At 64.8% G+C, this 26,016-nt stretch overlaps 2 protein-coding genes and 1 long non-coding RNA gene across 12 annotated transcripts; 2 read left to right on the top strand and 1 right to left on the bottom strand.

Annotated features, from left to right (window-relative positions):
• Positions 1-423: 423 nt before the first annotated feature.
• Positions 424-21,821, top strand: APC2 (APC regulator of WNT signaling pathway 2). Of its 6 annotated transcripts, XM_037018149.2 has the most exons (16): positions 4,418-4,611; positions 5,696-5,841; positions 6,883-7,041; positions 7,203-7,293; positions 7,417-7,597; positions 8,405-8,513; positions 8,619-8,735; positions 9,343-9,420; positions 9,620-9,718; positions 10,227-10,608; positions 11,199-11,294; positions 12,224-12,363; positions 12,810-12,887; positions 13,041-13,157; positions 13,485-13,699; positions 14,512-21,821. In XM_037018149.2, exons 3-16 carry the CDS (start codon positions 6,901-6,903, stop codon positions 19,451-19,453), a joined length of 6,786 nt encoding a protein of 2,261 aa, XP_036874044.2. In that variant the 5' UTR covers positions 4,418-4,611; positions 5,696-5,841; positions 6,883-6,900; the 3' UTR covers positions 19,454-21,821. The 6 variants fall into 6 exon arrangements, with proteins under 6 accessions (XP_073076781.1, XP_036874040.2, XP_036874041.2 ...); XM_073220680.1 differs by lacking the exons at positions 4,418-4,611; positions 5,696-5,841 and adding an exon at positions 424-822; XM_037018145.2 differs by lacking the exons at positions 4,418-4,611; positions 5,696-5,841 and adding an exon at positions 1,315-1,448.
• Positions 21,785-24,417, bottom strand: C13H19orf25 (chromosome 13 C19orf25 homolog). Of its 5 annotated transcripts, XM_037018152.2 has the most exons (4): positions 24,282-24,417; positions 23,994-24,125; positions 22,759-22,908; positions 21,785-22,025 (listed from the first exon to the last, which is right to left on the bottom strand). In XM_037018152.2, the coding sequence occupies exons 2-4, from the start codon at positions 24,121-24,123 to the stop codon at positions 21,799-21,801; spliced, it is 507 nt and encodes a 168-aa protein (XP_036874047.1). In that variant the 5' UTR covers positions 24,124-24,125; positions 24,282-24,417; the 3' UTR covers positions 21,785-21,798. The 5 variants fall into 5 exon arrangements, with proteins under 5 accessions (XP_036874047.1, XP_073076782.1, XP_073076783.1 ...); XM_073220681.1 differs by having other exon boundaries at positions 21,785-22,047; positions 22,805-22,908; positions 23,994-24,370; XM_073220682.1 differs by having other exon boundaries at positions 22,805-22,908; positions 23,994-24,370.
• A 29-nt stretch (positions 24,418-24,446) lies between these two features.
• On the top strand, positions 24,447-25,656 carry LOC140845741 (uncharacterized). The gene is made up of 2 exons (XR_012124600.1): positions 24,447-24,654; positions 25,103-25,656. It is a non-coding gene; the product is annotated as an uncharacterized lncRNA (long non-coding RNA).
• The last annotated feature ends 360 nt before the right edge of the window (positions 25,657-26,016 follow it).

Genomic DNA, 26,016 nt, shown 5'->3' with positions numbered 1-26,016 from the left:
ACTCAAGAGCTCTGTCCTGGATCTGTCCGCTTACCACTTCCTCCTGGTACTGCCACCAACCTGGCCAGGCCTCTGCCCTCTCCTGCCTGGGCATGGATTTGCCCTGATAGCAGGCCCCAGATGAACGCTGGAGTCCCTTCATCGCCCAGGGAGCCCTGCCACCCACCTCCCTGCTTGCCCTTCTGTTATTACTGCCCAGCCTCTGCCTGGGCTGTGCCCTCTGCCCCATGTCCTTCCGCCGAGTCACCGAGGACTTAGCAGGACTCCAAATGAGGCCCTCCGTGCCTGCACCATCTCTCTACTCCTTACCCCAGCCCTACCCCCCTCCATCTTCCTGGGCCAGGGTCCCCACCACCTAACCCGACTCCTTTCTGCAGCCCCTCGCCGCCCTCCCCCACTCGCCATCCACCTCCACCCCACACTGACTGCGCCCTGCGGCCCCTCTGCGCGTTTCCCGGCACTGCTCACGGTCCGTCCTCCCCGTGGCCGCCAGAGGGCGTGTGTGAGCCCCGGGCCCAAGTCCCTGCTGCGCCCGCGGCCTCCGGCCCGGCGTCCCCAGGGTAAAGGCCCAGGACCTGCGTCCCCGCCCCGTCACCTCCTTTGCACTGGCTGTTCCTACCAGCGGATGCGCTTCCCACTTAGTCGCCACTCGGGTCTCTTAAGTGCCCTTCCCAGCAGTCCCCTACCGCCCTGCTGTTTCCTCCTCAGCGCTAACCGGGGCCAACATGCCGTTCTGCTGGCGGGCGGAAGCTCTCCCTACAGTGACACTTTCCCACGGTCAGGGTTTTTGGCTGTTCCGTTCATCGCACGTGGCCCAGCACAGTAAGTGCTTGGTAAATGTTAAATGACTGAATGAATGTCTGCTTCCGTGTGCTGTCGCCCCATCGGGGTCCTCCCTCAGTGCCCAGCCTGAGCTCAGCACTCGGCAAACAGCGGGCGTGCAGTAAACGTTTGCTGAATGACTAATGAACCGTGCGGGCTTAGGGGGGGAGCCGGGCCGCCGCACGGCACAGTCCAGGCGGGAAGCCCACCACCGCCGCGGGACGCACCCTCTCGCCATCCTTCGCGGGGCCCCTCCCGCTCCTCTGCCACTCCCACGGGCTCTCCTGCACTGCTCCAGGGCCCCCCAACCCCGGCAGACCCCCGCCCCTCCCCTTCTGTTCACGCGACCCCCCCACCCATCTCTCCCTCCCGACCTCCTCACCCGTCCCTCCCGAGCCTTACCTCCCCGAGGCTCCCCCCGCCTCTGTGAAGCCCCCAGGGTCCACTCGTTCGCCCCCTTCCCTGAGTCCCCGCCCCACCTCAGCCTCCGCGCAGGCGCAGCGCGTCCCGGCCGTCGCCCCCAGGCTAGCGGCTGAGGGCGGGGCGCGGGCTGGTCCGGACTCCGCGGCTCCATGGGGCTCCTGGGGCTGCTGAGCCTGCTGCACTCTGCCTTCTTCGGGGACCAGGTAGGGCGCGGGAGTCCCAACGGCCGGGAGGTCGGCCCAGGGCGCGGCCGGGGAGGGAAAGACGCAGCCGGGGATGGGTTGAGGACCGCGGGAACGGAGGTCCGGGCGGCTGGGGGCGCACAAGCACGTGCACGGGGGCTTGAAGGGTCTGGGGTCCCGCGCAGTCGCCGTGGAGACCGTTACCAGGGAAACTTCCTCGGCCTGCTAGCCGGGCTAGGAGCCCCTCCCCCGCGACGCAGAGGACACCCCCAAACACCCCAGTCTGCGCAAGCGTGGCCTCGCGGGGCCCAGCCCTTGGCCTCATAGGGACCCCCAGCCCTCTCCTCATTGCGCGGACTTGGAAACCCGCAGGGACTGTGGGGGCTGCGGCGGGGCGCGGCTCCTCCCGCTAGGCGGCCAAGCCCTGCATCTCTCTGGGCCTCAGTTTCCCTCCTCCGGGCTGCTAGGGTTGGGCCGCCTCTGACGTTCGCGGAGGCTAATGTTCGTAATATCCATCCCACCCCCCACCCCCAAGCTCTCTGCCGGCCCCGTCACCTTTATAAATCCTGGGGCCCTAACATCCCCTAGTTAAGAGGAAACAGGCTTGGGGTGTGGTGGGGAGCCCAAGGTCACGCCTCGAGCAGGGCGGGAGCCTGAGCACCGGGCTGGGGCGGCCACAGAGGACGCGGTCGGAGGCCGAGGGGAGCTGTCCGCAGTGCTGACGGGCCGCGTGCCCCTCCCGATCCGGGAAAAAGGCTCAGAGCCCCGGGCAGGCCTGCAAGCCACCACGGGTCGCCTGTCGGGGGAGCGGCCAGGACCGCCCCACTCCACCCCTCCCCCACCTCCGAGGCAGTCCCTCCTCCCGGGGCAGGGCTCTCCCCGTCACCCAGCCCTCGCCACATCCCTGTGGTCGCATGATGACCTGGTGCCTTCCTGCTTCCCCTCGGCTCCGCGGTGGGGACGCCCCTGGTTCTGCCCCCAGCCATTGGCACCGCGGAGGCTCAGTGGGGAAGGGCGGGGCATCCAGGGGGCAGAGCCGCCGGAGGGGAGGCTCAGAACGCGAAGACGCTCAGTGGGCCGTGAGCGACTCTGTTGTGTGTCGGGCCACGTGCTGGGGGGTTGGTGGGGGGGGAGGCAGGAGGAGAACCTAGCCCTGTGATCCAACTTTCTCCTGGAGGACCTAGCAGCGGTAGGGGGCATAGAGGATACCAGGGAGAAAGCCTGGGAAGGGGCCACCTTACAGCTGGGCACTGTGCAACCGGGAAGCGCTCAGCTCCCCAAGATTGTGCCTGGGGTCCTGGGGGGCTGTGGGAATTCCCAAGGCTCTTGTTCTAGAACTTGCAGTGATGTTGAATATTGTTGTGGCTCAAGAATACACAGGGTAAAGGATTCTGGGGGTGTCAGAGGTGTGATGTCCTGGAGGCTTGGGGACAAGTGTATCTTGCCTTGGGGTTTCAGTCCCCATGAGGATCATTTGTGAACTCACGCACTGTGCTCCCTGGTCTGAGCCTCAGTTGCCTCACGTTTACAAGGACAGGAGTGGACACTGGACAACCCCCCATCTGCCTCCGCTCCTACCACCCTCCCACCCCCAGCCCCTGACAGCTGTAAGGTTCTGGCTAAGTCGGGCCTGGGAGCAGTAATCTCCGAGACTGGAAGGTGGATGTGAGGAGGTCTTAGTTCTGTGGGGTGCAGGGGGGGGGCGGGGTTCTCCAGCCCACCTCCCAGTGAGCAAAACAGGAAACTGAGACCAGAGAGAGACATGCCCAAACACATGCAGGGAAATGACCGCCGAAGCCAGGGCCAGGGCTCTGTCGTCTACCTGCCTCCTTTCCAGCTTTGCCTGGCGTACCCTGCTCTCCCAGCTCAGCTCAGCCGCAGGATTCCTCCAGGGGGACTGCCCCTGATCTAAACCCCTCATAACTGTCCCGGGCTGGCCTCACCACCCATGGCCCCACTGGAAGCCCATACCCACTGAGCTGATGTCTCCAAGCCCCTGGCATTGCTCATGCTGTTCCTTCAGCCTGGAATGTCTTCTTGACCCCGTAGTCAGCCCTTACTCATCCTGAAGAGGCCCGGCTCCAGTGTCCTCCTCTCAGGGCAGCCTTCCCAGCATCCACAGAGGGCCCCTCTGACCACTGCACACCGTCCATGAGCTGCGCGGGCTGGGGACGGCTGTATCCCGTCTCCAGAGGCTCTGGGGCAGCCCCGGCTGAGTCCTCCTGGGGCCCACACAGGACATGGGGGGCCTCCCGCAGACCCAGAAGGAACCACCTGGCCTCTGTGCCCTTGGCTACCCGTCCTGTTGTCCTCGGGCCCATCCTCATGAAGGCTGCAGCCCCCTCCCCTTTTCACAGAGAGGAAAACTGAGGGCCTCGAGGTGGACGATTTCGCCCTGGATCCTCAGCAGGGAAGAGACAGAGGCAGGCCCCAAACCAGCGTCTCCTGGGGCCAGTGCCCCCTTCTCTGGCCTTGAAGTGTGCCCAGGCTAGCAACCGAAAGGACTGTCTGCAGCGGGGAGGGGGAGGTGTGGAGTCGAGGCGGGTGCCCACGGAGTTGCTGATGCTCTTCGGGGAACACGGGGAGAAATGCACGGTCCCAGCCTGCCCATCCCCCACCCCCGCCAGCCTGGACCCTGGGGAAGAGGGTACAGCATGGACCCCCAGCCCTGTCCACCCCGACCCATCCGACAGGCAGGGCCGGATCCATGGGGGGGACCTGTTCTGGCCCCTGCCCCTGCTAAGATTCTGATGTAACGTCCAAGGCCCAGATGTTTTACTCCTAAATTATGCGGATCCAGCTCCGGGAAGCGCTAAATGGCCGTTTCACCCCGGAATGGGGTGGGTGCCGCGTAGTCCCAACCTTCCCCCGCACCCGCAGCCCGTGAACCCGCGCGAAGGCCAGAAGCCCAGAGGCCGCAGCCCCTCCCCACCCCAGCCTGCCATTGGCTGTTGCCATGGCACCAACCATCTTCCCGCGCCGCCATTGGCTGCCGCTCCTGCACCCCGCATCCTGCACCCCTCATCCTCCACCGCTCGCGGTGGTCTCGCCCAGCGCCGCTCGCGGCGGCGCCGCCTGGCTAGGCCTGGACTGGGCTTTGTCCGCCCCGGGGTCCCTGCCCGCGCCGCCAAGATCTCGGACCCTGGAGCCGGCGCCCACGCCAGTCCAGCCCAAGTGAGATAAAGTAAGCGGCGCTCTTCTCTGGATGGAGGGTTGGGGGCGCGGCCTCCGCCTTTGTCGGGGGTCTCTGTCACCTCCGCCCGCCGGCGCACACTGTGGAGTTGGAGGGGAAACTGAGTCCCAGGGAGGTGGGCGCTACGTCGCTGCCGCAGGTCCTAGGCACACACCCACCCGCCGGCTGCAGAGCCCCGATCTCCCGGCCTCACGGGCAGGCCTGCTGTGTGCCTTGAGGGGCTGTGCTGCACCTGCCCAGGCAGCAGCGTCCTTCTCTGTAAAATGGGAGTTTGGGCTGAGGGAGAGAAGGGCCCCTTTGGGCCCCCCCTGTGCCGTCCTCCCCTGAAATTCAGCCACACACCGTTCAGATGAACCCCCAGTGTTGGTGCTTTCGCTTTGCTGATGCAGAGTTCTCAGGGAACCTGGGGGTGAAGGGCGGGCAGGAGGGCTTCCTGGAGGAAGATGTGCCTGGAGGGATGGCAGGAGTTAGGAAAGGTGCTCCCAGCGGACGCCTGCATGTGCAGAGGCCTGGGGAGAGAGGGCTGTGGTGGTGGTGAGGCAGGTGTCGGAGCAGGGGAGGGGTGGAGCCCAACCAGTGGCTTTCAGAGGTTCCCTCCGGCTGTGCAGGAGCCGATGGATGGTGGAGGCCCGCGAGGCCTCCGTGGAGAGGGTCCCGTGGGGCAGAGCTTGAGGGACTGGTGGGAGTGCAGAGTTGGGCACGCAGGCTGGAATGAGGCGGTGCCATGTTTGGGGGAGCTGCTGCCAGGCTCAGTCTGACGGGGATGTAGGAGTGACTGCCAGACAGGGGGGCGTGCGTGAGAGGGTCTGGGTTTGGAGAGCGGGAGGGAGCCTTTTGCTTCACCCAGTGCTCGCCCCAGCCAGACCTGTGTCCACAGGGCTCCAGCCAGACCCCAGGGGTCTTGCCGAGCCCCTGGGCTTGGCCCTCAGCCAGGCCCCCCGATTGAGCCTTGGGCAGGATCAGTACGGGGGTGGGAGGCAGAGGTGTGGCCGAGAGGCAGCTGGCCTCCCACACTGACAGGCCGCCTCCCATCCTGTCCCGTCTGCACTGTGATGTGCTGTTTGCTCCGTGTCAGCTCTCCTTGCTGGCCCAGCGGTGGTCCCTGAGCACTGTGACAGGAAGACGGATGACAGGGTGCGGCGTACAGTAGGTCTTCGGAGCAGTTCGGGACAGCCTGAGTTCACCTCCCCGCCTGGGGCTGGACCCCCACTCCTGCCCCAGGTTCTGCTTGCACCCTCAGTGACCTCAGGGAGGAGAGATTGTCGAATGAGTGAAGTGGTGCCCCTGCCCCCGCCGCTGTGGGCAGGGGAGGGCTGGCGATTTGGGGAGTGGGGGAGGCGGCGCCGAGAGGAGGCAGTGGAGGGGTTGGGCTGCCATTGGTGCGCCTCAGACAAAGGCAGAGGAAGGAGGAGCGCCGGTGGGAAGGGAACAAAGAGGGCAGGGGGCTGGGGGCAGCACAGCTCCTGCAGGACCAGGCCGGAGGGGGTGCTGGCCAGCGGGACGAGGGAGGGGGCTGAGCCAGAGCGAGAGGCCAGCCAGACAAACAAAGAAGCAGGCTCTGGTAGCAGAGCCCAGGGGATGGGGCACGGGGCACTGCCAGCTGCAGGGGCTCATGGAGCGCTGGGTGGGGGGAGGCGGAGCCACCCAGGTGCTACTCCAGGCCCAGCTGCTTTTGGACAGAGTGTGGGGGCTTCAGAATGTCCAGTTTCTGGTGCCTCAGAGTAACCGTGGTAGGTTTGGGTCCATCTGTCCCACTGTCCAGCTGTGGGGGACCGTCAGCCTGACCCTTCTGGGAAAGCCCTCCATTGCTTTCTTAGGTGCTTGTGTTGGCCTTCGTGGCATTTTTATTGTCCACCAGCTGAGCAGCTGCGCTTCTGTGGCGAAGGGCCTTTGCTCTGTCCATCTGTCTGTCTCTCTGGCTGTGAGTGTTTCTGTGAGCTTGGTGATACAGGGCTGGCCAGTCCCATCTGCCGAGTGGTACTTTCAGGGTCTTGGCTGCCCATCTATACGTCTAGCTGTCAGTATGTCTGGGAGCCCGGCACTAAGGGTGGACATCTATCTGTGTCTGTCAGTCAGTTGGGTGTTTGGGCTGTGTGTCTCTCTGTCTGTCATCCTGTCTGCCAGGCCATCTGTCCCTGGACTCCTTGCCTGCAGTGGTCCGTGCCAGACCCCACCACCAGGACTGGGTGGGAGGGCTGGGGTTAGGTCAGGTGCCACCCCCTTCCCAGGCCCTGCGGTAAGCCCCCTGCTCCGTGGCCCCAGGCACTGCAGGAGCTGAAGATGATGAGTTCCGTGGCGCCCTACAAGCAGCTGGTGCGGCAGGTGGAGGCCTTGAAGGCCGAGAACAGTCACCTGAGGCGGGAGCTGCGGGACAACTCGAGCCACCTGTCCAAACTGGAGACAGAGACATCTGGCATGAAGGTTGGAGGGGCTCTGGGTGGGGGGTGCAGGGACCAGAGTTGCAGGGACAGAGCCCAGGGCGGTGGACCCAGAGGTGGGCATTCAGGGCCCCAGGTGTGTCGCAGGGATGGACGGGGCAGCAGGCCTGTGACCACAGGTGCTCTGCCCACCCCCACCCTCAGGAAGTCCTCAAGCGCCTACAGAGCAAGCTGGAGCAGGAGGCCCGAGTGCTGGGGTCCTTGGGGCAGACCGAGGTGCTGGAGCAGCTGAAAGGTGACGGGCCAGCCTGGGGACCCCCTTGCACCCTGGGTTGATGCCCGGTATGCCCCCACAGGGAGTCGGGAAGAGGGAGACAGGGAAGGGTGCTGACCTCGCCCTGCACCTCCGTGCCCCCAGCCCTGCAGATGGACATCGCCAGCCTGTATAACCTCAAGTTCCAGCCGCCCGCCCTGGAACCTGAGCCCGCTGCCCGGACCCCTGAGGAGAGCCCAGTACACAGTTCCGGGCCCTCCAAGGATAGCTTTGGGGAGCTGAGCCGGGCCACCATCCGGCTGCTGGAGGAGCTGGACCGGGAACGGTGAGCCCACAGGAACCTGCGCAGGGGCAGGGTGATGTGGTTCTACCCCGGCAGTCTCTGCCTTGGTTGGCCCATGGGCATGGGCAGGCCCTGCTCCCCGGTAGAGGCCGCCCCCTCTCCTGGCGCCGCTGACCTCCGTCGGAGGATCGGGGACGTTCCTGGCAGAGGGGAAGAGCTCCTGGGAGACATCCCCAGGGGTCCCCGACACGCAGGCGTCGCCAAGGACAGGGCTGTGTCCAGCTCCAGGGCTGAGTCAGGCCTGCAGCCAGAGGGGCTTCAAGGCCGCCTTTGTGGAGGGAGGGCTGCAGCCCAAGAAACCTGGGCCCAGGGCCAGCAGAGGGAGGCAGGGGGTGGGCCCTTGGCTCAGCTCTGCTGGGTCGTGTGGGGTCAGATGGGGCCGCTCCAGATCGCATGGAGTCCAGTCCGTGTTCTGCTGTGTGGCCGCAGGCAAGTCCCCTCACTGTCCCAGACTCAGACTTCTGCTCTGTAAAATGGGTGCGGTGTCCCCCCCGGAGTTGTCCAGAAAGCGACCTGACGCTGGGGCAGTCGGAGCCTGAAGCTGACCCTGCAGAGGCTCGAAGGAGATCAGCGAGTTTGGGCGAGGGATCGGAGCCAGGCCGCGCCCCGCAGCCTCCCCCGGGGTCGATTCCCTGCGCCTCACACAATTAGCCAGCCCTATCCCCCACTCCCGGGGCGGGAGCCACAGGGACGAGGCGTCGCCACGCCCCCTGTTAAACCTGGCCCACAGTGAGCGCCCACAGTGACGGCAAAAATCAAAATAAACAGCGCCCGCCCGCCCGCCCCCAGGTGCTTCCTGTTGAACGAGATCGAGAAGGAGGAGAAGGAGAAGCTCTGGTACTACTCGCAGCTCCAGGGCCTGTCCAAGCGCCTGGACGAGCTTCCCCACGTGGAGACGGTGAGCGCGCGGGGGGGCGGGCGTCTGCGCGTCCGGGACCCGGCGAGCGGGGCGGCGGCAGCCCCGCCCGGGCGCCCCTCACCGCGGCCCCCCCGCCCCTCCCAGCAGTTCTCGATGCAGATGGACCTGATCCGGCAGCAGCTGGAGTTCGAGGCCCAGCACATCCGCTCGCTGATGGAGGAGCGCTTCGGCACGTCGGACGAGATGGTGCAGCGCGCGCAGGTGCGGCGCGGGCGGGGCGGGGCTGGGCGGGCGCGCCGGAGGGCGAACCGGAGCGCAGAGGTTGCCTGGTCAGCGGCGGGAGACGGGCCCTGGGTGAATCCGACGGCAGAGACTGCTGTGGGCGGAGCCTGGGCCAGGAGGCGAAGCCAGAAGCTGGGGCCGCCTGTGGTTGGGGCCGCCTGTGGTTGGAGCCGGAGGGCAGAGCGGGACGCAGAAGGCGGAGTCCCGGAATAATGAGACGGGGCGGGCCAGTGGACGGACCCGAGTCTGAGCAAGCCGCGGGCGTTGACTTGGTCCATGGACTGGACCAGACCAGGGGGTGGGCGGGTCTAGATGGATGGGGTGGGGTCTAAATAGGGCTAGGGGCAAACAAGGAGTAGGTGGGTCTAGATGGCGCCTGGATAGGGGCGGGGCCCACTCGGAGTGGGTTCGCCTAGGAGGGTGGGGCCAAACCACGGGGTGGGCGGAGTCAGCCAGGGAGGCTTTTGGGGGTGGGTGGGGCCATATCAGGCAGAGGTTGGAGTCTTGCGGGGCAGGGGGTGGGTAGTGGGCGTGGCCAATTGGAGTGGGCGGGGTAAGCCCTAGCTTTCAAGTGTTCTGGGTGCAGATCCGCGCCTCGCGCCTGGAGCAGATCGACAAGGAGCTGCTGTCAGCGCAGGACCGGGTGCAGCAGACGGAACCACAGGTACTGGGAGGGGCGGGGCTTGGGCCCTGGGTCTGCTGATGGCTCCGGGCAGTGAGGGAACCGCAGGGCCCTGCCCCGGGTGCAGGACTGGGTCTGCAGACCCCACCCATGTCATCACAGGGGTGTAGCCGGCCTCAGCTGCCTGGTGCCTTGTGAGGTGCTTCCTGGCCAAACTTCTAAAAGCCTGGCATTTCCACAGGCCCTGCTGGCGGTGAAGTCGGTGCCGGTGGAGGAAGACCCCGAGACTGAAGTCCCCACGCACCCTGAGGATGGCGCCCCACAGCCAGGCAACAGCAAGGTGAGGGGGAGTGCGAGGGGCATGAGAGCCGGGGCGGGGCAACAAGCTGGGTTCGGGATGTGGGGCTCCTATCTCCCCAGGCCTTGGTAAGGCGTTCCAGGTGTGGGAGGCTGCCCTGGGTTGGGGGTGCATGACGCTGCTGGGACCAGCATACGGTCTGGAGCCTGGTGAGATGGGCGGGGATACCGGTTCTGTGTGTTTGGAGGTGCACTTTAGACTTAGATGTAAGATGCCCCCCTGGAGTATCCATTGAGGCAGATAAGGTGGGCACTTGGCCCTCACGGGCTGGGGGCATCTTGGCAGTGACTGATGCCACCCTCCGTCTGTCCCCCCAGGTGTGTGTGTGCGGTGGTCTCAGGAGAATGCGCGGTAACGGTGGTCCGGGGAGCAGGCGGTCCTCCTGGGCTGGGGTCTCAGGACTTCGCCGTGTGTTGCGAGAGAGCCGTCAGGCTGGGCCAGGTGAACCGGGCGGGGTTCCCACCCTGACCCCATTCCCTGCCTCTCGCAGGTGGAGGTGGTCTTCTGGTTGCTGTCCATGCTGGCGACGCGCGACCAGGAGGACACCGCGCGCACGCTGCTCGCCATGTCCAGCTCGCCGGAGAGCTGCGTGGCCATGCGCCGCTCGGGATGTCTGCCGCTGCTCTTGCAGATCCTGCACGGCGTGGAGGCGGGCGCTGGGGGTCGCGGCGGGACTCCCGGGGCGCCTGGGGCCAAGGACGCGCGCATGCGCGCCAACGCGGCGCTGCACAACATCGTCTTCTCACAGCCGGACCAGGGCCTGGCGCGCAAGGAGATGCGGGTCCTGCATGTGCTGGAGCAGATCCGCGCCTACTGCGAGACCTGCTGGGACTGGCTGCAGGCGCAGGACGGCGGGCCAGAGGGAGGCGGCGGTGAGTGACAGCCTCATGGGACCTCCCTGCAATGGGCCTGTGGCTTGGGCTCCCCGGTGACGGGGCCACGTCGTTAGGGGAACAGCGGTCACCGGCCTTTGCTGTGTGCAGCACTCTGTGCTATGCCCTCACTGACGCCTTTCGGGAACCTCCTCATGACGGATTCTCAGAGATTGTCACCAACAGCCTGGTTGTGCCTGGCACCGGGTGGATGCTCAGGAAGCAGTCCCTGAGGGTACAGCTGGGTGTGGGTCACCCTGGAACCTGGGTGCACAGTTTGGGATTCCTAGTTTCTGCTGCTGATTGCAAAGTTAATGTGGGACAAAGCATGCCCGAGGCTCGGAGCACCAGGCTTTACCGCAGGTTTGCAGTGCTGGGCGAGGCAGGCACCCTCTTTATTCATCTTAGGTTAAGTAAAGGAGGCCCACTGCCCTGGCAGTGACCCCTCGGGGACAAGCATGCAGTCTGAGAAGCTCTGGGGTCTTAGCAGGCCTGCAGGGTGGAACAGGCAAGGAGGGAGGGGTAGGGACAAGCCCAGGGAAGACGTTTCCCAGAGAGGGAGGGCCCTGACTCGGTCCCTTGGCTCACAGCCCCGGTCCCCATCGAGCCACAGATCTGCCAGGCCACCTGTGCTGTGATGAAGCTGTCCTTTGATGAGGAATACCGCCGCGCCATGAACGAGCTGGGTGAGTGCCCCCTCGCCTCCCCGCACACGCTGCAGCCCCCTATTTGGCCCCGAGGCTGCTGGGCCTTGCTCAGTCCAGGGCAGGCTTTCAGCCACAGTGGTCTTGGGGCTCAGAGAACAGGGAAGTGGCCGGGAAGCCAAAAGCAAAGGTAAGAGACCCAACTTGGTAATACCAGGAATTGGAGCTGTTGGGTGGTTTGGGGGTGGGGGAGTGGGGGGCAGAGTTTTAGGTTTGGGAGCATATAATACATTCTCCTTTTCCATAAACAGTAATGGAAACATGGAAAAAGGAACTATAAGGGCCTAAACTCATCAATATGCTCACTTTATTACAAAGTGGGGTTCTTCGTACCCACTCAGCAGACGATCAAAACACCCAAAGGTTTTATGGGATCTGGCTTGGCCTGGCTGTGCGGCAAGGGGAGCTGGCAGCCCTGGTGAGGGAGTGCGGTGGTGCTGACACTCCAGGAGAGGGCACACCGTCTGCGTCATTCCTGCCCTCCTGCTTCCCCAGCACCAGCAAGGGATTGATCCTCTGGCTGGATTTACTGACAAGGGCAGGCAGGCAGGCAGCAGCCCAAATAAAACCTCAGATCCAGAAGCAATGTGTGCCCAACAGTAGGGGATGGGTCGGACGCCCTGGCACGTCATACGACCATTCAGGTCCACAGTGTGTCTCTGGGGAGAGCCATGCATGGTGTGCTGTACCTGCTTGCGTGTGCCTGAGAATACAGTTTAAACACAGGAAGACAGTGCCCTGGGCATTGGGCTTCTAAGCACATCTGGGGGTGAGACAGAGGAAGGGCTCTGAGGTGAGGGGGCCTCGCGGACAGAGGCTGGAAAGCAGGCGGGCGTGTGCAGGGCACCAGGCAGAGGACCTGGCTCGCCCTGCATGTCCCCAGCCTTGCTGCGCCTTCCACGTCCCTGCAGGCGGGCTGCAGGCCGTGGCAGAGCTGCTGCAGGTTGACTATGAGATGCACAAGATGACCCAGGACCCACTCAACCTTGCCCTGCGCCGATACGCTGGCATGACCCTCACCAACCTCACCTTCGGGGATGTCGCCAACAAGGTCCTGGGGCTGACCTGAGGCGGGTGGGGTCAGCAGCGCTCCCCTGGCCTGAGCCTCCCTCGACCTCATCTGAACCTTGAAACAGCCCTGAGGGGTGGGGGCAATTGTCCCCAATTTATGATTTATGGGCAGGTGGACCAAGGCCAAGAGAGGGCTGGGGAGGGGTGGGGCAGTGTCTGGATGAGATTGGCCAGGTTGGCACATGCTGCCATCTCCTGGGAGAATGGGCCCTCCAGGCCGGGGAGGCTAGTTGTCCTGCGTCAGTCTGAGCCTCAGTTTCCTCATCTGAGCAATGGGGTGACTGCCTCCCTCCCCTGTGGCAGTGAGGATGAGGCCTGGGGCTCAAGCCCTAGCACACAGACAGTGCTCGCTGGCTGAGAGAGGGGGCCTGTGGGTGGGAGTGGACCCCCTGCTGGCTGAGGCATGACTTTTCTCTGTAACAACAGGCCACACTGTGTGCCCACCGGGGCTGCATGGAGGCCATTGTGGCCCAGCTGGCTTCCGAGAGCGAGGAGCTCCACCAGGTACCCAGGCAGGGCGGGGCAGGGTGTCCCGCTGCCCGAGGCCCTTGCCGGCAGAGCCCCCCCAGTGGGTGCTGTGGGCAACCCTGGCTGAGGGTGGCGTGCGGGGGCACCTTGGGAGCCAGCCCCAGGCCCACCTTGCCTGCCCCACCCCAGGTGGTGTCCAGCATTTTACGTAACCTGTCCTGGAGGGCCGACATCCACAGCAAGAAGGTGCTCAGGGAGGTGGGCAGCATGGCCGCCCTGATGCAGTGTGTCCTGCGGGCCTCCAAGGTGGGCATGGCCGGGGAGGCGGGGCTGGGGGAGCGGGAACGCCCATGGCTGTGGCAGGAGGGGCCTCCAGGGCTGTTTGGCACAAGCCATGGGGCAGGGAGACCCTGGCAACAGGTGGGGAGTTCTCCATCTCAGGGAACAAGACCAGACAACCCGCCCCTTGGCAGGTGGCCCAGGCCAGGGCCGCTGACTCTGTGACGGCCAGTTTTTTGTTTCTTTTCACTGTCACTCGGGGACCAAGTGTGTGACTCAGTGATGTTAACAGTAGTCACTTGTGGGGGCCACGTGGGTGACCCCACCGCTGACCTGCCCCACCTCCCCGCCCAGGAGTCCACGCTGAAGAGCGTGCTCAGCGCCCTGTGGAACCTCTCGGCACACAGCACAGAGAACAAGGCGGCCATCTGCCAGGTGGATGGCGCGCTGGGCTTCCTGGTGAGCACGCTGACCTACAAGTGTCAGAGCAACTCGCTGGCCATCATTGAGAGTGGGGGCGGCATCCTGCGTAATGTGTCCAGCCTCATCGCCACCCGCGAGGACTACAGGTCGGCCCCAACACCCCCTGGTCGTGGTGGGCACAGGGCACGGGGCAGGCGGGCTGGGGCTGGGGGCCGGTCCTGCTCTGCCCAGCAAGCCGGCAAACGGCTGTCCCTGACTTGCTCTGCGGGGGCTGAGTTTCTTCCGGTATATCTCAAATATTGTGTGGGATGTGCTTATACTAAATTTTGAATGAATTTATTAAAGATGTATATTGTTTTTTAAGTAATATTAGTAATACATCCTTGTTCTTTATTAATAAGATATTAAACAAAACTAATAACTAATACTTTACTAAAATGAAATACTTTTTAATTTAAGTAATATTAATAGTAAATAATGCTTCTAATGCATGAAAATACATAACATTTGCTTTTGATAAAAGCACATCCCAGATGTTGTTTGGGATGTACTTGTGTGAAAGATTTTAAGGTAAATAGAACATTGATTGATTAAACAAGGCTAGTAATAAACCATAACACAGTGTTTTTAAAAACAAAGTCTGTCTTCAGTACAAGTACGCCCCAAACATCACGAGATGTGCTTAAAATGAAATCTACTGGAAGGAAGCTTTAGTTTGAAAAAGTCCTATTAACTCATCGTTAGTATTACTTAGCACAAGTCTTACCTTCATAAAGGACAGCTTTGGCACAGGTGCACCTCTTTAGGTATTTGGGATGTGCTCCAATGAATGTCGAGTCCTTTTTCTGTCTCCTTATTGCTTTGGAGCCACGAGCTCTGCTCCTGGAGTGGGAGGCGGGGGTGCCAGGGCATGGGGCCCACAGCCTGATGCCCCTGCCCCCGTCTGCCCACGCCCCAGGCAGGTGCTGCGCGACCATAACTGCTTGCAGACGCTGCTGCAGCACCTGACGTCCCACAGCCTGACCATTGTGAGCAACGCCTGCGGCACTCTCTGGAACCTGTCTGCCCGCAGCACGCGAGACCAGGAGCTGCTCTGGGACCTGGGCGCAGTGGGCATGCTCCGCAACCTGGTGCACTCCCGCCACAAGATGATTGCCATGGGCAGTGCCGCTGCCCTGCGCAACCTGCTGGCCCACCGGCCCACCAAGTACCAGGCAGCAGCCACCGCCGTCTCCCCCGGCGCCTGCGCACCCAGCCTGTATGTGCGGAAGCAGCGCGCACTGGAGGCCGAGCTGGACACGCGGCACCTGGTCCAGGCGCTCGACCGCCTGGGGAAGCAGGGTCCTCCTGAGGCTGAGGCCGAGTCCGAGTCCGAGGCTGCCTCCAAGAAGCCGCTGCCCCCACTGCGGCTCCTGGACGGGCTGGCCCAGGACTATGCCTCGGACTCAGGCTGCTTTGATGATGACGACGCACCCTCCCTGGCCGCTGCGGCTTCCGCCGCTGAGCCTGCCAGCCCAGCTGTGCTGTCCCTCTTCCTGGGCAGCTCCTTCCTGCAGGGGCAGGCACTGGGCCGCACCCCACCCACCTGCCTCGGTGGCCCAGAGGTGGAGAAGGAGCCCGGTGGAGAGGCAGCTGTGGCGGCCAGGGCCAAGGCCAAGCTAGCGCTGGCAGTGGCGCGAATAGACAGGCTGGTGGAGGACATCTCGGCCCTGCACACATCATCCGATGACAGTTTCAGCCTCAGCTCAGGGGACCCAGGGCAGGAGGTGCCACGGGAGGGCCGTGCTCAGTCCTGCTCGCCCTGCCGGGGGCCCGAGGGTGGGCGGCGGGAGGCGGGCAACTGTGCCCACCCGCTGCTGCGGCTCAAGGCAGCCCACGCCAGCCTCTCCAATGACAGTCTCAACAGCGGCAGTGCCAGTGACGGGCGCTGCTCCCAGGACCCCACACGGCCCCGCCCACTGGCTGTGCTTGCAGAGCACCACGAAGGGCCTCTGAGAGGGCAGGCGCGGCCCCACCTGCTTGACCTCAACCTGCCAAGTGTCCAGGTTGATCTGGCGGCCAGAGACGCGGTGGCCGACGCCCACGTGCGCACCATCAAGCTGTCACCCAGCTACCAACATGTGCCACTGCTCGAGGGCAGTGCCAGGGCGGGTGCAGGGCTACTGGGCCCTGGGACACGGAAGCAGGCCTGGCTGCCTGCAGAGGGCCTGAGCAAGGTTCCCGAGAAGCTGGTGGTGGGGGCGCCACCTCTCTGCATGTCCCACTGCAGCTCCCTGTCCTCCCTGTCCTCGGCTGGCCGCCCGGGCCCCAGTGAGGCTGGGGACCTGGATGACAGTGACACTTCCCTGGAGGGGCTGGAGGAGGCAGGCCCCAGTGAGGCAGAGCTGGATGGGGCCTGGCGCAGGCCTGGGGCCGCTTCCCTGCCTGTGGCCATCCCGGCGCCCCGGCGAGGCCGGGGCCTGGGGGTGGAGGATGCCACGCCGTCCAGCTCATCAGAGAACTGTGTGCAGGAAACCCCGCTGGTGCTGAGCCGCTGCAGCTCGGTGAGCTCCCTGGGCAGCTTCGAGAGCCCCTCCATTGCCAGCTCCATCCCCAGCGAGCCCTGCAGTGGGCTAGGCAGCGGCACAGTGAGCCCCAGCGAGCTGCCCGACAGCCCTGGGCAGACCATGCCACCGAGCCGCAGCAAGACACCGCCGCTGGTCCCCGCGCCATCCTGCGAGCGTGACACCACACAGTTCAGTCTGCAGTGGGAGAGCTACGTGAAGCGCTTCCTGGACATCGCCGACTGCCGGGAGCGCTGCCGGTTGCCATCAGAGCCGGACGCGGGCAGCGTGCGCTTCACAGTGGAGAAGCCCGACGAGAACTTCTCGTGTGCCTCGAGCCTTAGCGCGCTGGCGCTGCACGAGCACTACGTGCAGAAGGACGTGGAGCTGCGGCTGCTGCCCCCCACCTGCCTGGAGCGCAGCCAAGGCCCCAGCCAGCACGTGGCCGGGCACCTCCGGTGGGACGAGGCTGGGAGTCGCCCTGAGGGGCTGCCGGCCGCTAATCAGGAGTTGGGGCTGCTGCGTGAGTGCCTGGGCGTGGCCATGCCCACCCGGCTCCGCAAGGTGGCCTCAGCGCTGGCGCCCGGCCGTGGCACGCTGCCTGTGTACATGCTGGTGCCTGCGGCCCGGGAGGGTGATCCCAGCGCTGACTCGGCTGAGGGCACGCCGGTTGACTTCTCCAGCACCACCTCGCTCAGTGACGAGACACTGCAGGGACGGCCCCAGGACCTGCCCGGAGGGCGTGCAGACAGGCACAAGCCCACAGGCCACGCCGCCCCTGCCAGGCAGGCCACTGGGCACGGGCAGAGGGCAGGAGGCACAGGCCGGAGCACAGGGCAGGCCTGGGGGGCAGGCAGGGGCCGGGCAGCGCTGGAACTACCTCTCCGCCAGTCCCCCAGCACCTGCGTGGACAGGGACAGCGCCCGCATGGGCCGAGCACGAGGGGACGGGGCGCTGCAGTCACTGTGCCTCACGACGCCCACAGAGGAGGCCGTGTACTGCTTCTATGACAACGATTCTGAAGAAGAGCCCCCGGAGGCGGTGGCGGCAGCCCCCAGGCGGGCGTCCGGGATCCCCCGTGCGGTGAAGAGGGAGCGCCCAGCCGCGGCCAGCAGGAAGGAGGTGCAGTCCGCACCCAAGGCCGTGCCGCCCACCCGGGCCCAGCCCAGCCTGATCGCCGACGAGACACCACCGTGCTTTTCCCTCAGCTCCTCCGCCAGCTCCCTCAGCGAGCCCGAGTCCCCCAAGTCTGCGGCAGGCCGGCCCCAAGCCCGCGAGCCAGCGGTCCCCAGGGACCTGGGCAGCGGGCGTGACAGCTCCCAAGGCCCGCGGGCCGAGGCCGAGCTGCTGCGGCACCGCATCACAGCTGCGCCCAGGCGCCGGCCCCAGGCATCAGCCCCACGGCACCGCAAGCCCCCAGCTGCCCAGCCAGACAAAAGGCCCGCGGAGGGGCCCCAGGAGCACAGCAGCGAGGCCGCAGGCTCAGACCGCGCCTCGGACCTGGACAGTGTGGAGTGGCGTGCCATCCAGGAGGGCGCCAACTCCATCGTCGCGTGGCTGCACCAGGCAGCGGCAGCCACAAGCAAGGCCTCGTCTGAGTCGGATTCCATCCCATCCATGTCGGGGCCCTCTGCGGGCTCCCCCCAGCAGCCTGCCCCGCTCAGGAAGGGGAGACGGCCAAGGCCAGAGGGCCGGGCAGGGAGCGCCGTGCGGCTGGAGAGACGGGGCCCTGCCCTGGCCCAGCGTGGCGGCAGCAGCCGGCCGCGCTCTCCCGGTGGCTCTGAGAAGCCGCGTGGCGCTCCGAAGACCAAGTCTGGAATGCCAGCTGTGCTCCGGGGGCGGACAGTGATCTACATGCCAAGCCCAGCGACCCGGGCTCAGCCCAGAGGCACCCCCAGTCCCCGTGCAGCCCCGAGGAGGATGGGACCCCTGAGCCCCCCACAGCCAGCAGCCCCCTCCAAAGTGCTGGGCCCCGGACAGCAGCGGTCCCGAAGCCTACACCGGCTGGGCAAGACCTCGGAGCTGACAGCGCCCACCCCGCCCCAGAGGAGTGCCACGCCACCCGCCCGCCTCACCAAGACTCCCTCGTCCAGCTCCTCCCAGACCTCCCCAGCCTCTCAGTCCCTGCCCGGGAGGTCACCCCCTGCCACCCAGGCTTCAGGGCCCCTGCCTGGCCCTGGGGCTTCTCAGGTGCCCAGGGTCCCTGCGCGGGCCCTGCTGGCCAAGCAGCACAAGACGCAGAAGTCGCCAGTTCGGATCCCATTCATGCAGAGGCCCGCCCAGCGGGGGCCACCAGCCCTGGCCAGGGCAGTCCCAGAGCCAGGCCCCAGGGGCCGGGCAGGGGCTGAGGGGTGTCCAGGTGTCCGGGGAGGCCGCCTGGGCCTGGTGCGCATGGCCTCTGCCCGCTCCAGTGGTAGCGAGTCCTCTGACCGCTCAGGTTTCCGGCGGCAGCTGACCTTTATCAAGGAGTCCCACGGCCTGCTGCGCCGGCGCTCAGAGCTGTCAGCTGTGGAGGCCACGAGCTCCGCCTCCCAGGGTGGGTCGCCCCGCCGAGGCCGGCCCGTGCTGCCTGCCGTCTTCCTCTGCTCCTCGCGCTGTGATGAGCTGCGGGCAGACCCCCAGAAGGCCCCGGCCCCCCAGCGGTCCCCCGTGTCCAGACCCAGTCCCAGCGAGCGGCTGCCCCGGCGCACCAGCTCTGAGAGCCCGTCCCGCCTGCCCGTCCGCACGCCAGCTGGCCAGCCTGAGACGGTCAAGCGTTACGCCTCCCTGCCTCACATCAGCGTGGCCCGCAGGTCTGACAGTGCCACCCCCAGACCCACAGCTGACAGCACCCGCCGAGGCAGCGATGGGGAGGCCCGCCCACTGCCCAGGGTAGCCACACTGGGCACCACGTGGCGCCGCATCCGGGATGAGGATGTTCCCCACATTCTGCGGAGCACGCTGCCCCCCACTGCCCTGCCACTGATGAGTGCTTCGCCAGAGGGGGTCACCAGAAACTCCCCTCAGCGCAAGACCAGTGATGCTGTAGTCCAGACGGAGGACTTCATGGCCACCAAGACCAATTCCAGCACATCCCCCAGCCTAGAGAGCAGGGAGCCCCCCCAGGCTCCAGTCGGTGGCCTCACACCCCTCCTCGGCAGCGCTGTGGACGGGCCTGGGCCCGCCAAGGCACCCTCGTCTGCCCACGAGAGCCCAGGGGTGGCTGCTGGGGGCTTCCCCACAAGCCGGCATGGCTCCCCCAGCCGCTCAGCCCGTGTCCCCCCCTTCAACTATGTGCCCAGCCCCATGGTGGCAGCAGCCACTGCCTCGGCCGTGGAGAAGGCCACTACTCCAACCCCTGTCAGCCTCCTGGAATAGTGGCCCAGCCTCCTCCTGCATTCTCTCCCCACTGGCCAGTCCGGCTGCCCCGAGGGTGGTACCAGGGCCACCGGCCCACCGGAACCCCAGCCCTTGGAGCCCCCACCCAGCCTGCATCGGCCTTACATCTCATGCGTAGACGCTTGCTTCTGTGCTGTGGGGAGCCCGGAAGGAAATGGGGCTGCAGGCTGGACCTCAAGTCTGGCCAGGGAGCGTACGCAAGGGTGCCGGGTCCCAGCATGGCCCATACGCAGAGACCACCCTCCTGGCTCTGCCACCCCAGCTGTGCCCAACAGGGCTGGGGCCTCAGCACAACCTTCCCACGTCAGGAGCCGCAGGGAGGTGACAGCACCGGCCCGGGCTGGGGGACAGGACTGGCAGGGTGGCGCCCTGGAGGGCCTGCCCCTGGGGGCCCAGGCATCTGCAGGGCTGGGACCAAGCCTATAACCACAGCGGCTGAGTAACTTGTTGACACGGCTTGCTTGCTGGGTCTGCCTTCTCAGACTCTCGACCCAGCTAGGGGAGCGCGGGAGAGGGTGTGGCACAGCCCGGCAGGAAGACAGCCCTGACCCCAGACAGCAACATTTCAGGAGCCTGGGGCACCCACGGCTGGTGGAGGGGACGCTTTCAGAATAGGCTGGAGTAAACAGACGCAGTGCGGATGACCAGCATCTGATGGAGACACCAAGGATGCAGTGGGTGGGCTGACGCAGGCCTGTGTCCATGTCCCCACTGCTGGCTGTGGGAGGTGCTGGCCGCCAGCTGGGGTTGGGGCCCCATGGAGGTGGCTGTGGTGGGCGAGGAGTGGCAGGAAGGAGGCTGAGGATGGCAGGGAAGTGCCCCTCTGGGAACTCCAGGGACTGGAACACGGCTGAGGTGTGGTGACGCCCCTGGCATGCTGCCCTGCTAAGGGTTGCTCCCTCTCAATGTCACCTCCTTTGGGTGACAACATACTGGGGCCATGGGCTCAGCTGGCAGGGCCTCCTCCCCTTCAGGACAGCACAGCTGGTACGGGGGTAGAGCTGCTACCTGGCCTTTGGAAGGAAGTGCAGGCTGCACCCTGGGACCGCAGCTGCGGGGCTGAGGCCAGGCCGGCGCCAAGATGCTAGCCACCAGGTGCTAGAGTGCACACCAGGCTGCTGGGGACTGCGGGTGGGTGCTCAGGCCCTGCCCCAGACATGCCCTCCTGCAGGAGGACCCAGTCCCCTCTCCTGGGGACCGTTGCCCTGGAAAGTAGCTTCTTGGATCTACTGTCCCAGCTGTGCACAGAGCCGGTCCGAGGGCAGGGGAGCAATGCCTCTGAGGAGACCTGTAGCACTCTGAGCCGAGGGCCCTTCCCTGCGCGGGGGGTGGGGGATGCACGGCCAAGGCCCAGCCACAGCATTCTGACTCGAGCCCCCACCACACTGCTGCCTTCGACGACCTGTCCTGCTGCGTCACGCACCCCCAGATGCCTCGCCTGAGGGCCCACAGCGGGAGGAGCGGTGGCAGTGAGAGCTGAGCAGGACCAGGCGAACGGCTACCCGCAGCTGACCCCGCAGACAGCCAGGCGGCTCTCGGACGAACCTCGGAAACCGTGGGCCCCTGTCCAATTCGGGCTGCCAGATGTCGTCCAGTCGCACTGGCCACAGGCCAGCCTTCCCCAGAAATGGCCTGTGGGAGGGGACAGGCCCGGCAGTGCAGGCTCCCGCACACCGTGAGAACCCGGGCAGTGCCATGCCTCTGCCTCAGTTTCCCCATGTGGGCCGTGGGGAGAACTCCCAGAGCAGCCTCTCAGGAGAGAGGCCTGGTACTGCCAGAGAGCCGGATGGCCCCGCCCCGGCCAGCATGCCAGGAGGCTGTGCGCATCCACATCCGGTGGCCACTGGTGCCTCCTCCATCCCTGTGCAGGGGGCACAGCTGCACCTCATGATCTAGCCCAGGTGGGCGGCTATCCGCCCTGGGTGGGCCTGCTTCCTGGAGGCGGCGGCAACCAGTGGACAATCAGTCTGAGACAGGAGCCAGCCCAGGGGACACACAGCAACCCCCTCTGCCTCCAGACCCAGCTCGAGGGCCCATGACCTTGGTCTGGGCAGATGGGCATGGCCGGCAGCTGGGTGAGGAATTCAGGGACAGGCTGGCCGGCACAGCATTACCTCAGCCCGTGACCCCGCCTGTTAGCTGGCCGCCAGCCCACCCCACATCCCATGCCTGGTCGTCTCGGCCCACCCCACTCCACCCCGTGTCGCCAGCCTGGGTCTCGGCCACACTGCAGGGCACATGTAAATATTTGGTCCTGCCCGCCCCCTGAATGCACTGTCGTCTGGCAAAAGGAAACCGCGGAGCCGGGTGTCTCACGCACACCTTTAATAAACAGCTGTTGAATCACGCCTACTGCCTGCTCCCGTTTCACGCGGGCAAGCATGGGGGTGGAGGTCGGGAGGATGATGTTTTGGGCCTTCTGTCCTGGCTGCCTCGGCCCTGGGTCCACATGTGGATGGGAGCCTCACTCCCTCCAGGAGTAAGACCAGAGACGACAGGAGCTGGGCTGGGTGCTCCAGTGTGATCGAATCCCACAGCTGGCAGGTGGGTCCTGCACGGCACAAGTGCCAGCCCTGGGGTGCACCCACACCTTAGGTCAGGGTCCCCACCTGAGGTCCCAGCTCAGATCCAGCCCTCCCGGGCAATGGCTCCTCACATGAGCACTGCCCCCACAGGGGACAGAACCCCCATCCTCTGCGGGAACCTCTGGGGACCCACAGGTCACACAGAGATGGGCAGGGCCAGCGGGTGGGTCTCTCCAGCTCAGTCTTATGGGAGGAGGCAGTGAAGCAGGGTCGCCCGGGGGGAGGATGCACACGCCGGCCCTTGGGTGCTGGGAACCCTGCAGAGGCCCAGTCTGGGCCCCATGGTGATCGGGCCCCAGCACAGGAGCCCTGGGGCTGGTGGCATCCATGCTGTCCCAGACCTGACCCTCAGGGGAGGCGCATGCCTGGCTGGGGCAGGCGCGTCTGTCAGACCACGAGCCATGCCTGGTACAACCACACGCCCCGGGCAGGCTCTGTACCCTGGGTCTCCAGTATCCAATTGTGCGTAGACCACAGAACACTCGGAACCCGGAACCTGCTTCTGGGACCCAGAGGCCTAGCTCCAGGGTGAGTCAGGTCAGGTGTCACAGGGAGGAGCAAGGATCCCGTGAGCCCTGGACACGCTGCCCAGGGTGCGGGCTTGTGTAAGCTGCCAGCCAGGTCAGCCTGAGGAGGCAGCCACAGTCCCCGGCAGTGCCACCTGCTTCAACTGGCCTACGTCCCGCTCCAGCTGCTCACCGGCCCGCTGCAGGTCCTCACACTTCTGCTTCAGCTGGTTGCCCACCTGTTGTAGCCGCTGGTTCATGGCCACATAGGCCCGGCTCTGCTGGTAGAGCTGTTCCTGCTGGGCCTCAGTGTCCTGGGCCCTCCCAGAGGGGCCTGGGAAGTCTGGGGACAGGACACACAGCCTGTTGGTCATGGAGGAGGCAGGCAGAGGACTCAGTCTGCCCCTGAGCAAAGCATGTGACTGGCAGGCTTGGGTCACGGAAAAGGCCTAATACCTGCATCCCACTGCCCTGCCTGGGGGTCACTTCTGCTCCTGTGAGAGGCATTGACCCCATGATGGAATCAGTGAGCAGGCTGGCTCTCATGCCTGCTCTAGCAGCCTAATGTGCAACGTCCACCTCCCAGAAATCTCCCCGTGGCCGTGTAACTGCATGAAATCAATACTCATGGAGCCAGGAGGTGGAGGAGGCGAGGACAGTATTGACATGCATTTCCCCGTTGACCCACTTTTTAAAAAGCGAGGGCCCAGGGGCAAGGCAGAAAAACTGCAGGCTTCGGGGTCACTGAGGGACATGCCCGGTCCTTTCCTCTCTCCTGCTCCCCTTGTCTATAAGCACGCCGAGAAACTCTGGTTCTGATTAAAATCGTTTCAGCACCTGCTTCAGCAATAAGGTGGACAAGGCCAGATTAATGCACGTGGAGAACAGGTTTGGCAGCGGACAACACAGGCCAGCAGGGGAGCCCCCTCTCCATTCGGTGGGCCCTGGCACCGCCCGTGCTCAGCAGGCCTGGGTCCCTGATTCCTAAACCAGGGCTCAAGCCGCCTCGGGATGACCCCAGCTGCAGGCTGGGGATAAACAAGGGGTGAAGAGGTTTTCAGCAAAAGACTGGACCCAAATATTTCTGGCATGGCGGGGCCAGGTCCACGCATAAATGGATGAGCGTGGTTATGTGCCCATACGACTCCACAGGCACTGAAATCTGAATTTCCTATCGTTTCCACTTTTCATGAAACATTCTCTCCCAGCAATTAAAACACGCAAAACCCATTCTTAGCTCTCGGGCTTGACAGGAACGGGGTGCAGGATTTGGCCGAGGCCCCTCCCTAGGTTGCCGACCCCTGTTCCAGACGGCCTTCGGAAGGTGCCAGTCTGCGCTCTCGATGCCAGGGTTCCCCCGGGCAGCGGCGGCGTGCTTCCCCCACGCCCTCGGTGCTGGGCTCTCGGGTCGGCCTTGGCTCCGCCTACCTGCCGGCGCCAGGGAGGTGAAGACCGGGTCGTCGGCGGGCGCCCCTCGCACGTCCGCCAGGAACTGCTCCACCGTGGGGGGGGCAGGGCGGGTGGGCAGCACCACGCGCTTCTTGGCCTTGGAGCCCATCCCTGAAGGTGCCGACGGGGACGCTGACCAGGGCGTCCACCTCTCGGCCTTTGCCTGGGCCGTTCCTCCCGCGCACCCGCCGCAGCCCCGCTCCCGGGGCAGCCCGCCCTGCGCTCCGCTCTCAACCCGCCTCGGGCCCTCCCAGCGCCGGGCACCACCTCGGCCTCCGCTTCCCCGTTGAAGCCTTGAGCGCCGCCGCCACCTCACCGGGCCGCGCGCCCCGACCGTGCCAGGGCCTCCGAGCAGCCACTTCCGCTTCTGGTCGCGGAGAGGCCCCGCCCTCCAGGCCCCAGAAGCTCACTTCCGGCCTCCGCCGCCGGCGAAGCCACGCCCCCTATTAAAGGAACCGCGCCCGCGAGGGTCCGGCCGAGAGAAGCCCGAGGGCTGAGCCTGGGAGCGCAGGTGTGGGCACGGGGTCCGGTGCCGGCGCCTTCTCCGCGTGGCAAAGCGTCCGCGGCCCCGACTCCACCAGACCGGGACGCGGCCTCCAGCCCACGTGGCTGCTGGGGGAGCGCAGTTGCTCCCCGCAAGGTGGGTTCCGTGCGGCCGCGTTGTCAGTCGCCTTGGGAGCGGAGCCTGGGGTCTGTCGTGTGGGAACCGGCCTGTTCCCAAAGCGGCCGCCCGCGCTGGCACGCCGGGGCGCTGCGTGCCCGGCGGGAGCGCTCCCCCCTTCCGGCCCGGGCAGCGTGTTCGGGGAGCAGGGGCGGAGGCCAGGGGCTCGGGACAGTGTGGCCCTGCCGGGGCCCGGCTCCTCTCTGCCCCAAGTCCGGGGCCGGGGCTGAGCCGTGGTGGCGCTCGGGGTGCTGGCAGGAGGGGAGAGCGGCGGAGGAGGTCAAGGTCCTGAGAAAGAGCTCCGAGATCGGCTGCAGGCCTGCCGCTCCGAGGAGAGAAGCTGTTTCCTCCGCATCCCCACTCCGGGGCCGGTGATTGACGTGCCCTCGCCCGGGCCTTCACTTCCCCGCTTCCCCACTCCCCGCAGGGCGCTCTTCTAAGCCGGGCAGCTTCCTTGAAGGACCTTGCATTCCGGTAGGAGGACGTGGACCACCAACAGACCCTCTGAGTGATGCAGTAAATGCATCCGAGAAAGACTTAAGCGAGGCAGGCTTGCTGGGAGCGCTGGGTGAGGGGCGGGCAGGTAGGAGCTGCCCCAGTACCCAGGACACTGCATCAATATCCCTCAATTTTTTCAGTGCTCAAACCAGTAACTTAGGGTTTCGCTGTGGTTGTTGTATCGCTTAGGATGTCTTATTCCTGAAGGTCTTTTTAAGGCAGAAGCCGACTGGGGCTTGAATGCTGTGTGTAATCACCCGTGATCACCACAACCCCCCAAGATGAGTTCTAGGGAACAGCGGGGGGCTGACAGTGATGTTGTGTGGACACCTCCAAATGTGACTTACTGTTCTTTCGTATTTTTCACCTTGTTGCTTTTCCTAAGACTAAAGCAGTTGAGAAGTGTTTCTTACTGAATTATTCCACTATGCACAAAATCCCCAACAAGGTATCTACTAATAAATTGCCCCATCTTTAAATGTCCTTTTTATATCTCTCTACACTAAAGATTTTCACTTCCAGTGTTCACCTTACAAATATTCTAAATAAGAATGTAACTGAATATTAAGAGAAATCATTAATAATAAAGCTCCTACATAGCAAAAGTCGGCTTATGAATAATTTTAGGATGTTGTCACGTCCACAAAGAGTGTCATCTAATTGATTGTTTGCTCCTTGTATGGTTAATGCATTATAATGTACAGATGTAAATAGCGTGGAATTAGGAGTCAGGCAACCTGGAAGTGAGTGCCAGCCGTGCCCACTGCCAAGGCGATGATTCCAATCTTATAGGTATTTTGTAGCAAAAAGTCACCATAAAATCTCATGCTGCCTAATGGCTTA

The sequence above is a fragment of the Manis javanica genome, chromosome 13 (genome assembly GCF_040802235.1).
Source record: "Manis javanica isolate MJ-LG chromosome 13, MJ_LKY, whole genome shotgun sequence".
Taxonomy (NCBI): Eukaryota; Metazoa; Chordata; class Mammalia; order Pholidota; family Manidae; genus Manis; species Manis javanica.
This window is presented reverse-complemented; position numbering and strand designations above follow the sequence as displayed.